At 34.3% G+C, this 15,620-nt stretch overlaps 2 protein-coding genes and 1 pseudogene across 11 annotated transcripts; 1 reads left to right on the forward strand and 2 right to left on the reverse strand.

Annotated features, from left to right (window-relative positions):
• The first annotated feature begins 6,962 nt into the window (after positions 1-6,962).
• Positions 6,963-8,048, forward strand: LOC114078398 (annotated as a pseudogene).
• Positions 8,049-9,572: 1,524 nt separating this feature from the next.
• Positions 9,573-15,394, reverse strand: LOC107028651 (pentatricopeptide repeat-containing protein At1g09900). Of its 10 annotated transcripts, none has more exons than XM_015229804.2 (5): positions 12,329-15,394; positions 11,844-11,872; positions 11,094-11,730; positions 10,627-10,747; positions 9,573-10,098 (listed from the first exon to the last, which is right to left on the reverse strand). In XM_015229804.2, exon 1 carries the CDS (start codon positions 15,179-15,181, stop codon positions 12,680-12,682), a length of 2,502 nt encoding a protein of 833 aa, XP_015085290.1. In that variant the 5' UTR covers positions 15,182-15,394; the 3' UTR covers positions 9,573-10,098; positions 10,627-10,747; positions 11,094-11,730; positions 11,844-11,872; positions 12,329-12,679. The 10 variants fall into 10 exon arrangements, with proteins under 10 accessions (XP_015085290.1, XP_027774824.1, XP_015085292.1 ...); XM_027919023.1 differs by having other exon boundaries at positions 11,094-11,430; positions 11,618-11,730; positions 11,844-15,394; XM_015229806.2 differs by lacking the exon at positions 11,844-11,872 and having other exon boundaries at positions 11,094-11,430.
• On the reverse strand, positions 10,580-12,518 carry LOC107027515. Its single transcript, XM_015228667.2, has 5 exons — positions 12,513-12,518; positions 12,351-12,413; positions 11,844-11,872; positions 11,208-11,430; positions 10,580-10,747 (listed from the first exon to the last, which is right to left on the reverse strand). Exons 1-5 carry the CDS (start codon positions 12,516-12,518, stop codon positions 10,580-10,582), a joined length of 489 nt encoding a protein of 162 aa, XP_015084153.2.
• Positions 15,395-15,620: the final 226 nt, after the last annotated feature.

Genomic DNA, 15,620 nt, shown 5'->3' on the forward strand with positions numbered 1-15,620 from the left:
GACTCTCTTTGTGAGCAAAGATACAGTCTTTCAAGAGCAGGTGTTTCCTTTCCAAGATCTGCGAACTTTTCCTGATCCAATTTTCTGTCCTTACTCTTCCCCATATTCTACTTCTGATGACTCTTCTCCTGCCCCCCTTGTTTTTTCTGAGCCTTAACTTGGATCTTTCTCCTACTCCTATGCCCCACTCTGAGTCCTCCAGCTCCTCTTATATCCCCTGCACTTCATAGGAGATCTTCCAGGATTTCCAAACCTCCTGTCTAGTTAGCAGACTACTCTACTACTAGTGCTAAAAGTTGCTTGGCTTTATCCTATCTCTAAGTACTTGTCATACTCAAATTTGTCCCCTTCTTACAAAGCCTTCCTTGATGCTTATTCTGTTACTAGGCTTTTGGTACATCACAAGGTTGAACTCGTGACTTGCACCTCATCTACATAATTCACACATCATACACAGGCTCTTACCACTTAACCAAAGACCCAAGGGCTTGAATGATGTCATATATTAATTATCTTCATATGAAGTTATCTTAATTCGGAAAGAGTATATTACTCTTAGTCAAAGCTATGTAATTCACAGGGGTTTGAATGATGCAAAATATTCATCATGTTTGTATGAAGTTATCTCAATTTAGAAAGAGCACATTAACTTTGTTATCTTAGGACAAAAGCTATGTAATTTAAACATGGATTATTAATGAGCTTCAGAAAGTAAGCCTTTGGCATATTAACTTACTAGTTCTCGAACACGTGCAACGCACGTGTATTTCATACCATTTTAAACTACACGAACACACAGTCAACTATGAACCTGTGTGCTCCAAGCATAGTCCATGTCCACATTTCAAAGTTCAAATATGCAAAGGCATTCACAGATCAACTTGTATCTGAATTTGAATTTTATTGCAACAGAAGCTTTTCATAAATAGATATTATACTAAAAGAAGTGAATATGCTGCTATCTTAGCAATAATACAAAAAGTGCTGGTCAATATTTGTAGCTAAATCAATTATATTGGAATGAATTTATCTGAAGTAAGACTCTTTTTAGAGGAGAAATCTAACCAAAGAAGGCAAATTAAATAATTGGACAAACCCACCTTATGATACACTTTATAGAGTATTTAACAAATGTTAAAAGATTGATCAGAATAAATATTATTGAGAAGATTAAACTATGTACAACCAATAAAATAAAGAAATTTTATATATTAAAATATGAATGAAAATGTAAAAAGAAGTTGGAAGATGAAAAAAAAAAGTTTAATGAGTGAAATAAATTTTAGAGTTTCTAGACACACGAATTGTAGGAATAGTAAATTAAAGTTTTTCTTAGAAAAGTTAAATTTATACGACAAAATTATGGAAACATGAAAAGACACATGGAAAATTAAAAGGTCAATACTATTAAAATAAATATAAAAAATATAGAGATGAAATTTAACTTTAAAAGATACATGCATCTACTTTAATTTCTTGTCTTTAAGGAATAACTACTCATTTGTATTTTTTTAAAATTTGTGTGAGAAATTTGAAAGGTCAAGATTTTGAAATGAGAATAACAAGATTCTATATATATATATATATATATATATATATATATATATATATGAAAATTATAAAAGTTTTAATTAGTAGAGGGGCAAAATGGTAATTCAACTTTTCACTTTGGAGCTTCCTACTTGTAATAAGATATGATTATTGGGCCTCAAACATATTAGGAAGCTTGCCAAGACCCTCAGTGGGTGGAGGCTATCAAAGCTGAAATTAATGCCCTTGAAGACAATCAGGCTTGGTCAGTGGTTCCTCTTACTGCTAATAAGTCCCTATTAGTTGTAAGTGGGTGTTTAAAGTGAAGTATAGGGCCTCAGGTGAAGTGGAGAGGTACAAGGCTAGGTTGGTGGCCAAGGGCTATAATCAGTAGGCTGGCCTGGACTACACTGAAACTTTCTCCCTAGTTTCCAAGATGGTTACTGTGAGATTAGTAGTTGCCTTAGCAGCTTCTTCTAACTGGTTTGTTTTTCAGATGGGATGTCTGCAATGCTTTTCTTCAAGGTTATCTCCTTGAGGAAGTTTACATGACCATTCCTGAGGGGTTAGCCAACCAGGGGGAGAGTTTGCAGACTTCATAAGTCCCTATATGGGTTTAAACAGGCATCAAGGCAGTAGAACTCAACTTACTGAAGCACTAACTAATATGGGGTTTCTTCAATCTCACTATGACTACTCATTATTCACAAAAGGGTAAAAATTGAGCTTCTAGTTATCCTAGTGTAAGTTGATGATCTTTTAATCACTGGAGTCTGGAAGTAGTTTAACACTCATACAACAAGTGAGAAAATACCTACAACACAAGCTCAAGATGAAAGATATTGGAGAGCTGAAATATTTCTTGGGAATTGAATTTTCCAGAACTTCAGAGGGTATTCTCATGAATCAAAGGAAGTATGCACTTATTTTGGTGTCTAAATTAGGACTGGCAGGGTGTCAGCCAGCATTCACTCCCTTAGAGTTCAACCACCAGCTGACCTCCAGAATATGTGATCAATGCATAGGAAAAAATGTTAATACAGAATATAGGTCACTCAGTGATTGTAGGAAATATCAAAGAGTAGTAGGGAGACTACTATATTTGACCATGACTAGGCCATACATAGCCTTTGTAGTCCATGTGCTTAGTTAACACATGCACTTACCAAAACAATCACACATGGAAGCAGCTATCAGAGTGGTAAGATACATTAACGGGACTGCAGGTCTGGAATTGTTCATGCCAAGCAAAAAATGTTCAAAATTTGTAGCATTCTATGATACTGATTGGGGAGCTTGTGTGGAGTCACGAAAATCAGTTACAGGATATGCAATAAAATTTGGTAATGCAATTATCTCTTGGAAGTCAAAGAAACAACGTACAGTATCAAGAAGTTCTGCAGAAGCAGAATTCAGAAGCATGGGTGCCACAGTAGCTGAAATAGTATTGTTATATTCTAGTTGTTTTGATGATCCTCACAAATGCGGGGACCTGGTTCATGGCAGAGTGCTCTCGTCCAGATACAAATGGGATACAGTCATAAAAGCTGTCATGTCATGTGGTAGGTGAAAAGTGCAGTATCCTACACCAATAAGAAGAGCGGACGAGATTGTATGTTTCAGTATCTCACAAATGCAGGGACCTGGTACCAGGCATAGTTTCCTCCATCAGATACATAATTGGTTACAGCTGTAAAGTTGTCACGTCAGAGGTTGGTAAGGCGTCAATGTACTACACCAATCAGAATGGAGGAGGGTGTTTGTCCAACGGATAATAACTCTTTATGTTTGATACTTTTAGCATGAAAAACACCATATTATATTCATTCATCCAACGAAGGAAGTCAGCCAACAAGCCTTTTCAAGAACTCATATAAAATTTTGCAAGGGACCTGGTTCCCGCAAGCAAGGGACCTGGTACCCGCAAGACTGCGACGTGAAAAGGACGAAAAGACAGCTGTCAGAAAAGTTGTCATCTCTGATGCGGTAGGTGCACAGCTTTTCCAACAGCAGGCCTTCAGCCAATGGGATGACTTCAACGAATTTGTGGGAAATTATATTATCTCTTTCCAACAAACACAAATTCAAGACTTGGCAAATTAAACTTTGATTTTCTCTGAAAATTCACAAGCTTGAACAGAAGGTCATCTTCAAGGAACAACATTGCTCAACTCAACAGAAGGACCTGATAGAGTAAAGAAGAATCTTTGTTGTATTTAGAGCTTTGTGTCTATGTACTTACATCGTAAATCTGTTCCTAATCTATAAAGGATTCAGATATTTGTTTTGGGTTTGTAAAAGTCTAAATCAGTTAAGGTTAACTGATTTAGTGGGCAACATTGTTTTGTTGCTTAGTCAAATTCTAAGTCATCTAGAGTTAGGTGGTTTAGTGGGCGGTGTGGTATCCGCTTAGGCTCTTCAAGTAATAGGTAGATTACTTGATCGTGAGATTAATAACTTTTTCTCACATTGAATGTAACCGGGTTTCACTTTTGCTTGAGAAGATTAGTGAAGATGGTTGTAAATCCTGTGCAACAGGTCGTGGTTTTACTCCCTTGAGCAAGGAAGTTTCCACGTAAACTGCATGTGTTGTGTTCTTCATATTGTTTAATATTCTGCACTGTTTTTGCTGTGTCAAGGGACCTGGTCCATTGACTGGTAGTGGACGCACATATTCCAACAAGTATGGCTTTAAGGATTATTCAAGGAGCCGGGAATAGAAGTAAAACTGCCTATAAAGCTCTTCTGTGATAGTAAGGTTGTTATATAGATAGTTGCACATCCTATCTTTCATTAGAGAACAAAGCACTTTGACTCAGATTATCATTTTGCAAGGGAAAAAATTCGGGAGGGACTTGTACAGACACATCATATAGGAACTAAAGAGCAAAAGAATGATTTACTAACAAAAGGACTTTGCAGACCTCAACATGAACCGCTGATCGACAAGCTTGGAATGAAAAATATATTTTTCATTTCTCAGCTTGAGGGAGAGTGTTAAGCACGTGTAAATAACTAATTGTATAAGGATCAAGTTGTTAGTTAGTTATAGAATGTTGTAGAAACTTTGGTAGTTAGAATAGTCAAGTTGTTATATAAATGTATTACTCTTGTACATTGTTGATTAATACAAAACATTAGGTTTTTCAGCTCTGTTACTCTCCTTCTTCCAATTCTCCCATTAATGGAGATTCTTAACAGTAACTAAATAATAATAATAATAATAACGATCTCAGTCAATAGAAATCATATAAATTTATTCTAACACCCTAACAAGAAGAATCACATGGAACAACACTAATTACTATAGTATGTCACAATTTGACTAGCACTGTCATTGTGAAAAATGTCCATATAATAATGATCTAAAATTTGTTTGAGATGCATGCCCAAAAGTTTCCACAATTGATTAAATTACAAATCAAACATGGAAAGACTAGAGGATGCTTTAAGACAATACCAAATTAGTTTTTCAAACGTAAACATCAGTGTGTCACAAGGCGGACTTCATATATCTTTGTAGCGAGGTGCCCCATCCAATTCTTTAATTATCAATGGCTTTACGGCTTCCTATGGAAATGCAACTGCACACATGCATTTTCATTCGCATAAACACAAAAATTGCAAAATCTGAAACCTTAACCTCAACAAAAGGTTAAGGTAGAAATATCCTCTGGTTCTTAAGCTAATATAGGTGCATCAACCTAGCTAGTTTGATTGCTTCTCTTGCACTAAATATAGTAGATTCAATTCACACATTTGTGCTGATGGTCTCAATAGCATGTAAAGAGTCACCAAATATGTCCATTGACAGCTCACATATTTCTTTCTTTAGATTACACATCAATTAAGTCTTAAAATTCGTAGGATCAGACTTAATGCATGTAAAATGGCATTGCAATGGTCATCACATATATAGTTAAACATTATGATAGTTTTAAGTGACATGTTTTACGAGTTTCAAACATCAATCATTTAGTGAAAATGTGTTAACTAGGATTGAACATATATATTTAAGTTAAGTTTTTTTATTTTATTGAAAATAAATATTAAATATAGTGTTAGTAGGTAAATAAGATTCTAAATATATTATATTAGGATTCTGTGTTTTTTACTTAAGAAAAATACTTCATCTGTTTCAACTGGTATTACTATTTCTTCATATCACCATCAGTCACTTGAAGTAATTTAAAACTATCATCAATGGTAATTATTTACTCATTATGTTTTAATTTCACATTTTTATAAAGTTAAGATAAATTGTTTATAAAGATTTTTTTCTCTTGAATAATATAATTTGAATATTCAAGCTATATTTTATCTTGTTAATATAAAATGTGTTAACTACATGTTTGCAGCAAAATGTAGCAGAGATTAGATCTTCACAGGAGGATATTCCCAAATTGGTGATGAAAAATCAAGAGATCTAAATATCGGTATGGAGTTTCAATCATTTGTTATTGCATTTAAATTTTATCTTGACTCGTAGTGATTTAGTGTGCGCAAATATCAAATCACTAGATCAAGAAAATATAAAATTAATAGTAGGTCAAGAATTTATTTGTTCAAAAAAAAGGTTTCGCTCAAAAAAGAGCCTCGAGAAAAATGTACAAAGAGATGAAACTAGAAAAGGGTGCAAAGTGTTTATATATTTGTCGAAGAAAGAAGAGGAAAAGTAGGTTGTTGCTAAGCTGATCTCAACCCATAATCATGAACTTGCTTCTCCACATGGCCAAAACTTCTTGGATCAAAAAGAAAAATATTAGAAGCTCAAAAGAATTTTATTGATCTATTAAATAATTCAGGCGTTCGTCCTAATAAAATTGAATCAGTATTAATTACTCAGGGAGAGGAAGTAGAAAATCTAATTTAAATTATCTAAGTACTAAAAGGCAAAAAAATATTGAAAAAGGAGATGTCCAATTGATGTTGAAATATTTTCAAAAGCGTCAATCTGAAAACACGAGTTTTTGTTTATGCAATACGAATGGATGCATAAGGTCATTGAGCTAATTATTTTGGGGTGGATGCTATGTCTAGTATAGCTAGCTTATAAAAATGTTGGTGTTGTCATTTTTTATCTTACATACTTGAAAAATAGATATAAGATGCCTTCTGTCCAATTTACCGAAGTTAATAACCATTATCAATCCATTTTATTTGGTTGTGCTCTTCTTTGAAATGAAACTCAAGAAACTTTTGAGTGGTTACTTTGCACTGACAAGAGGCAATGTTTGGTGTTATGCCTCGTACAATTATCACGAATCAAGATGTTTGCAATAATAAAAGCAGTTGCAAATGTCGTTCCAAATCGTACAGACCACTTTTGCATCTAGCATATTGAGAAGAAAATTCTTGAATATTTAAGTCATGTTTATCATGACTTTGATGATTTCCAAACAAAATTTAGCAAGTGTCTATATGGTATAACAATGCCTGAGGAATTTGAAATTGCATGGACTAATATTATAAAAACCTACAATTTGAAAGAAAACAGTTGGTTGGAAAAAATATGCAATTCGTGAAAAATGAATTTCAGCATATGTGAGAAGAAATTTTTGTGTTGGAATGTCAACAACTCAGACGTGAAAGTATGAACAACTTTTTTTAAGGATTTTCTTTACCTAGTACACCAGTGAGTGTGTTTATAACACAATATGATAAAGTTATTGATGTTAGGTATGATAAAATAAGGGAAAAGAAATATAAGGCAAAACATTTATAGGCCATATTGAAGAATTTATATCCATGGAGGATGAAGCTGCAAAGGTATATACCATAAAAATATTTCAAAAATTTCAAGAAGAATGTCTCAGAAATTTATTTTAAAAAAGATTGAGATTCAGAATGGAATAGATATCTATAAATTTCACTTGTTTCAAAAACAAACTCGTGCATACGCTGTCAGATTGGAACTTATATTGAAAAATGCTTCTTTTTCTTGTCGTAAGTTTGAATTCATGAGAATCTTATGTAGGCATTTGCTTACGATATTTATAAAAATAAAATTTACTCACTTTCACTCTGTTATATGTTGAATCAGTGGACTATGTATGCAACCAATATTTTTTTAATTAACATTTCAAATGACAATGCACAAGTGAATAATTTGAAGTCTTCCTCTATATGGTTCAACAATATTATAATGCATTTTTTTTTATCTCTATGAGCTACACGGTCTGAAAGACATTATAAATTTTTATATCAAAGATCAATCTCAAGTATGTGAAGAACTTGATAAACTTTTTTACAAGATCGAGAATGATAATCTATGTGATGGTAGAGTTCACGAATCAAATGTGAAATTAAATACAAGTGAACAGAGACAAAACATTATCTTGATTGACCCTTTATGTGTGGTAATTAAAGAACATTTATATTCATTGAGAATAAAAAGCAATCTGAAAAAATCTCTGAAGGTAAAAAAATATTCTTCTAAAAAAAACAAAAAGTCAAATCAAACGTTCAAAAGAATGGCAAGGCAAATGACAAAGGTAAAGACAAAGGCAATGAAATGAGGTAATCTCACTTTATGCAACACTTTGTATAATATAATAATTATTGATTATTATTTTTTAACTTTGATATTTGATGTATAATTCAAGCTGTTGAATTGGAATCTAGAAGCATATCACCACTAGTTAGTACAACTCTCATAATGGTAAATTCTTCTCTTGATACTTTATGGTATGTGTTTATTAAAATTTATTTTCATCTACCTCCATATATTTTTCTAATAAATTGTACTTTTTTCTTCTTTTTTTTTCCAAAAAACAATTCCAATCATATTCAGAATCATTTCAAGGACAAATTATGCATGGATATCATACGTCATTCATGGTAGGTCTGTTCTTATTGTGTTCTTATATATTTATAACGTATTTACATATTTGTACAGGTTAAAATGACTTTTAATACTTTCTCATGAGAATAGCTTCATATTCATACAGGTAGAATCTATGGTTTATGAATGTTAAACTTGTGTTTAGAGCTTCGAGACTCATGGAGAGGCAAACATCTAGAATTTTTTTTATATTTTCTTTTGGTAGAAAATAATTCTATGTTGTAATGTATAAATTTTTCCTTTCAAGATTTTGTTTTCAATTTTAATAGCAATTACTATTACAGTTTTAATTCAAGTTTATGCTTTATGTTGTTGGTTTTTGTATTTATTTACTAACATGGATTTGCAAGAATGTCTCGGATAAAATTAATGGCATAAAATCATATTTATAATTATAGGTCTTAAATATATACAGATATCCACAAAAATATAGTTAATATGTTAGACATTTATTTACAATACATCACATGTATCTTGGTATAAAATATTTATTAATATGAAGATTTGAATTGTTTACTACAGTTGTTTACACATGAAAAACTTCTCACAAATCCACCCATGATAAATTAATCAAGAGAACACCTTCATCAACCTTAACCTCTATAGCTAAAATTAACTTGCAAGATTTGATCTATTTGTGTTTTTGAAAATGTTGTCATATTTGCATATTGTAATATCTATTTAGAACAAAGAAAAATGTGAAAGGGTATTTGAAAATGGCAATAACCCTCCAATAACTTACAGGTAAAAGTTTAACTTTCAAAATTTGATCTTTTTGTGTTTTTGGTCAAGTTGTCACACTTGTATCTAGCAAAATCTATCAAGAACAAAGAAAAAGACCAAGAGGGTGTTTGAAAATGACAATCTTGGATATGAAAAAGACTAAAGAAGCAAAATTAACTTGCAAGATTTGATCTATTTTGTGTTTTGTTCAAGTTATCAAATTTGTATATAGCAAAAATCTATCAACAACAAATAAAAGGGGCAAAAGGGAGTGTGCATTAGGTTGCCTGATAGTAATGTAAAGGTGCACAAAGCTTACAAGTCATCAAGTCAGAAATGACGTACATATTATTCTTTGTGAGATTATACCGAGTATGATGTTGTTATAACATTTGGAATCTAATGAAGTGAAATGTGGAGAGGTGAAAAATTCTGTTTTTCTAAAAATTAAAAAGTGCTAAAAAATTCACAGATATTCTTGTTTTTTGTTTTGACCAAGTTTCAATAAACAAACTCAAAATGTATGACATAGAGAAATGGTTTTAACTGAAATATGATAGGAATTTCACATCATAGTAAAACAAAATGGTAGTGCCAAAATTACAAAGGAGAAACCGCTCACGTCATATAGATGAGGTCAATAAATGATGGGGTACTCGAACACTACATCTTTGCCTGAAAGCTTTCTGTTAACTGTTGAAAAGGTCTCCAACTTATACTTGGTTCCTTGGGGCCAATGTGATACTTAGTACGCTTCCCAACAATCACTGCTGGAACAACCAAGTCCTCCAATATGGCATCATGAACAGATGAAAGAGTTCTGCTGCGCACCCAAAGAAGCTCTCAATATTTTTGGAGAGCTCGAGCCATAATTACACAACACATCCAAAAGATACGACTCCATAACACATCTGTAGGTGTCTGCAATTTCATGTTTTGTCCTCAAACCACCAAAAGATGTCAAAAACCACCGCAACCAAGACAATATGACATTAGGAATTCTGTAAAAGATTTAAAAGTAAATCAATGGACATCAAGGATCTTCAAAACGAAACGAAACAATTCACATAAAACATAGGGAAAAACTAATGTCGAGATGTGTATTAGAAGCATATGACACACAGAACCAAAACAGAGGTCATATCTCATGTGTTTATGAATAATCCCATATCCCATTTGATTGATTCGTCAATAAACATATCTCTGTCTTGCCAAATGAACCCACCTAGCTCTACCTAATTTACCCTCAATGTCGCCAGAGAAGAGGAAATGAAACATTATACAAAGATAACTATTTGCACAATAGAATCTGACAAGCATCAAATTATCCGTTTCAATATGAGGCTTGGTCTGCAGAGAGCATGTTTTTCAATTTTAATCACCCCCCATAGATGATTTGTCCCTTGTTTTTCCTTACCAATAAAATTCTCTTTCTGATTACTCATCGAAAAATAAAATAAAAATAAACCCCACGTACACTTATTAGGTTGCAGGACCTTTCCCTTCAAAGCAAAGTTCATTGACATTACCTATGGGAAATGGTGCAAAGGATTTCCCACAGCCATGCTTCACAATGTCAGCATCATCCGAGAGAACTAGGTGGCCTTCAGAATCGGTACCCCAGAAGAAGGGCACACTGCCACCAACATCCTATAACACCAAAACTCATTTTTTTAATCCAAGACCGAGAATATCAAAGATAAGTCAAGATCAAGATAACGAGATATAATTTCTATAAGAAAGGAACTGATGTATACATAGGGAAAGCCGTGTGCAACGAAAAGTGCAAGCACAGCTTGGGTAGGGATCTTTACTTGTTTATTTAATTTCAGATTAACATTTATTTTATTTAACAAGGAACTTATCTACTCCATCCGACTAGTTCCGGGTTCGAATCCCGGGCAACCCACTATCATATCGAAATTATAATTCTCTGTAGAGAAGTCCGGATTTTTCCAATCAACTTCGTTAAAAATTTGAATAGATCCACATATACCTTGGTTGACACGAGTATATAAGTCATGTTATACTCTTGAATAACAAGCCTTCCATTTTCTATTTTGATTTGTAGAAAACTCGTGTATAAAGGAAACTTCAGCTAAAAAGGTACTCCTCGAAGCACTATCATAAAGAACGACGCAAACTTTCCATGAATATCTTTCACAGCCTGATCTGGAGGATAAGGACCTGTATCCCTCAAAGTCCTGTAAGCCTCAATAAGAATGATCACTTCATTTGCAGTATTGTTTAACCCATACTGTTGCTTAAGATGTACTACATTCTCGATGTGGCCTTGAAACATGCAAGGAATGTCATCCACACCAGCAAACAACCTAGGAAGAAGAGGGTTTTGGTGTTCAGATGAATAAGCCAAGAATCCAGAAGAACCAAGTTCACATGAGATTGGAGATCAGAGATAACGACATCCGGTTGAAACATCATAAGAATCTATAGTAGATTCAGATTATAAACATCTGCTACAAATTTAAAATAATTCCCCAAAAGATCAAAGGTAATAACCTTTTATGGATAATTTCACATGAATAAAAGAGATCATGAACCCACGAGGAGCTTAGCAGCTAAGGGGAGATAGAAGTTCGGATAAAAGAACCCCAAGTCCGACAATTAGGAGTCTGAGACAGAGAAAAAAATATGCCGATGCTTAATGAGAGAGAGAGAGAGAAAAAATTACAGTAATAAATATTAGAGATCTCAAATATTAGAAAGAAATAGATTAGAGGTTTACCTGAGTTCAGCTATTACTGTTAAACTTACCTGATTGTGCAAAAAAACTTTACACAGTCAGTGCACACAAGTTAATCTCTTTATAATTTATAGAAGAAATCATATTAAGAAGTCGAGGGTTCGACCTCTACTATATAAATAAGATATAAGTTTGACCATATATAATGTAATTTTTAGACAAAAGGAATTCAGATAAAACCCTTTCGGAACCCTAGCACCGCCCCTCTAGTGTCTCCTAAATAAACTAGACATTGTTCAACCCAATATAAAAAGGAAACTCTTACACAAATTCAAGTTGAAATTCAACATTACACGAACAACAAAAAGATTATGCTTATATATATTTGGCAAACAATTAAATCTATGATGAACACCAAAATACTGACAAACAATACTAGTTCTGATAATAAGTGATTAATCAAATCCAGAAATATTGATTCAATAATTAGTGGTTACTATAGATTTAGAGACTTGATAGAAACTTACCTTGATGAGATGAAACTCTTACAAATTCATCATTTTTTTCAACCGAAGGTGACAAGCAGAGTTGTTTAGAGCTGTTATCTTTATCCTTCAAATTGAATAAGAATTAAGTTTGCAAACCAGAGAGACATTAATGGGGACGTGTCCAAGACTTGGTCCATATCAGCACTCTGATCCGAGAAACCACCAGCATTTCAAGAAATCTTGTTATGCTTCAGATAGTGACTTCTTTCTGAAATATAATGAGCTACTGAATCATTTGCCTTTTGATGTCTATACTTTCCTATTGTAGCCTTGTCAGAACAGTAATATGTCCTAAGAACACACAATGATCTCCTCTTTAGTATTCAAAATTCAAGTCCTCTGAAGCTGAGGCAACTTATGGCCACGCTCGACAAAGCGCAACATGAGCTTGTCAGCCTCTTCTACTCTGCCATCTTGCATCAATCTATCCCTCACCTTGTCACAGACCTTTAAGTCAGGAATAAGGTTCCGGTTGAACATTCGACACACTACCTTATATGATGAAAGAGGATTCCCTTCCTTTAAATAGCTCTCTATAAGAATGTGGCAGGTATTTGAATCAACTCTTGAAGCTGTCCTGAGGACCTTTCCCAATAGCTTATAAGCCTCATCAGTATATCCTAAACCACAAAGTTTTTCAATAACCTGATTATAGGCAGTCTTGCACCCCCCTCTTGAAAGCATCTTTTCCAGTACTACCAACAGATCATCCACCCTATGTTGCTGACAAAATCGATGGATGACTGTACGATATGTCACAGCAGTGGGAAGCACCCCTCTATGAAGCATTTTATTGGACAGCCCAATAGCCTCCTCTATCCTTCCTTGTTTTCCTAATCCATCTATTAACGTTGTATATGTGACAACATCAGGGTGTTTATTAATTAAATACATGTCATCAAGGACAGAGAGAGCAGCATCCAACTCATTCTTTAGACAGAAACCATGAATTACAGTGGTGAAATTCACCACATTAACAGCACATCCTTTCTTCAGACATTCTACCATAAAACTCTTTGCTTCATCTGCTCTGCCCTCTTGGCAAAGAGATTTAATGATCAGGTTAATTTCAACGGGAGAAAGGAAAAAGCCTTTTCCAATCATTTCCCTACCCACCTCACAGGCTTCAGACAGTTTTCCTTCCCTACGATAACCATGCATTACCACACCAAATGTAATAGCATTTGGTCTCCACCACCATTCTTCACACGTGTTCATAATCTCCTGTGCCTCGGCAGACCTTCCACTCTGGCAAAGCCCGTTTAACAGGGCAGTGTACGTTACAGTATTTGGCTTGCAACCATATTTGTACATATGGTGAAGTAACTTTTTTGCTTGATCAATTCTTCCTGCAAGGCAAAACCCATTCAGAACTGCAGTGTAAGTAACCACATCAGGAGGACATCCTTTGGCAATCATTTCATTGACCAGTTCCTTTGCCTTATCTAAACTTCCTTCTTTACAGAAGGAGTTCACTACAGCACTATACCCCACTTTATCCACTCGGAATCCTCTTTCTTCAGCTTCCCTTAAGAATCCTAAGGCTTCATCAGCATGGCCATGCTTTGAAAGCATATGTATAATAGTGTTATAAGTAACCTGGTCACGCAATAAGTTACTATCTTTAGCCATTTTCTCCACCAACTCCCTCACTTCTTCAGTTTGTTTCTTCGTGCAAAAGAATGCAATCAAAGTATAATAACTAACTTTATCTGGGTAACAGCCCTTATACGGCATTTCAGCAATCAACTCCAATGCATCTTCAACGCGATGCACATCACAATAACCTTTGATTAAGCAATTGTATGTAACAACATTTGGTGTTATCCCAACTAGTTGCATCCGCTCCAGAAAGCTCAATGCTTTCTCAATTTTATCACCCTTCACCAAAACATAAATTGCAGTGTTGCATATAGACAAATCAGGCTCAATTCCTGCTCTTTGCATCACATTCAGGATCTGCATTGCTTTCCTTAAATGTCCAGCTCGACTAAAAGCAACCATTACACAACCAAAATCTTCAGGTCTCCGTGGAATTCTTCTTCGTGCCATCAGTTTAAGAATGCGCTTAGCTCCCTGGCACAACTTTGTCCTGCTTAGAAGTTGAAGCATGACATAGTAAACGATAGGGTCATGTCGGTAGCGCCACTGCTGGTCTGCCCAATAAAAGAATTTCAAAGCAACCCTTTCATCAGATTGAGACGTTAACACAGCACAAACATGGTGAGGCTTCATACTTCTTAGTAAACGCCTCAATTCTATTTCAAGCTGTGGATTCCAAGCTGAGCGACGTTCAATCAATCTACATGTTTCCTTAACCAAATGATGTCCCATTTCCTCTTCAATTCTTCCAGAAATGCCACCGTTTTCTGCCCTGTTGACTTGTTTTTGAGTTCTACCAAATGAATCCAAAACCTTAAAATCATCATCAGTACAGTCTAAATCTTCATTATCTGACTCTTCAAACTCATGGACAGGGTCAAAGCTACAAGTACTAGCATTATGTATATAGCTGCAATTTTTTCCATCATCAGTAAAACAAGTATCAGAAAAGCTCAAAACTTTACATTCTTTAACACCCAATTCTTCTTTTACAACACACCCATCTCCAGTATAACCAGAATTACCATTTTGCAAGTATAATTTAGGGTTGGGATTAAATCTAGGGCTATCAGTTGTAGAAAATAATACAATGTAAGTAAATGGATTTCCAGGAAAATGGATACCCAATTGAGAAGCCCCAAATTTTGCAACATAAAGACGATTACAAGATGAACGAAACCATAGAATCTTTGTATGGGAGGTAGCGCATATATTGGAGTTCAACAACATCTAGTCAGAAGTTCTTGTATACAACAACAACGTTCAAACGAATTCCAAAAGCTTACTTGGGATGACACCACACTTCTCTTTACTGGGGGAGAAATTGAAGCCGGGTGTTCATGATGTGTTCAAAAAATTTAAAAACAAATCAAAGGAGAACATTTTTCACTCTTGTTCCTTTTGAAGTGATGGTGGTGACTAGGGACCCTAAATTCGATACCCACCCCATTTTTTATGAATAAAAAATCAGTCAAAATTATATTATCCATTTAAAAGTGGATAGTTAAATGGTTAAAAGAGTCTTATTTATTAAAGAAAGAAAAGTAATATTAATATTATTTTAAGGTGTACGTGGTCGGGGTAGGAATGGTGGGATAACGAAAAAAATTAAAACTTTTTTGAAACACAAATTGTTTGTTGGGAACGGGCTAGTTGGGTAGGTCGGGGG

The sequence above is a fragment of the Solanum pennellii genome, chromosome 8 (genome assembly GCF_001406875.1).
Source record: "Solanum pennellii chromosome 8, SPENNV200".
Lineage (NCBI taxonomy): Eukaryota > Viridiplantae > Streptophyta > Magnoliopsida > Solanales > Solanaceae > Solanum > Solanum pennellii.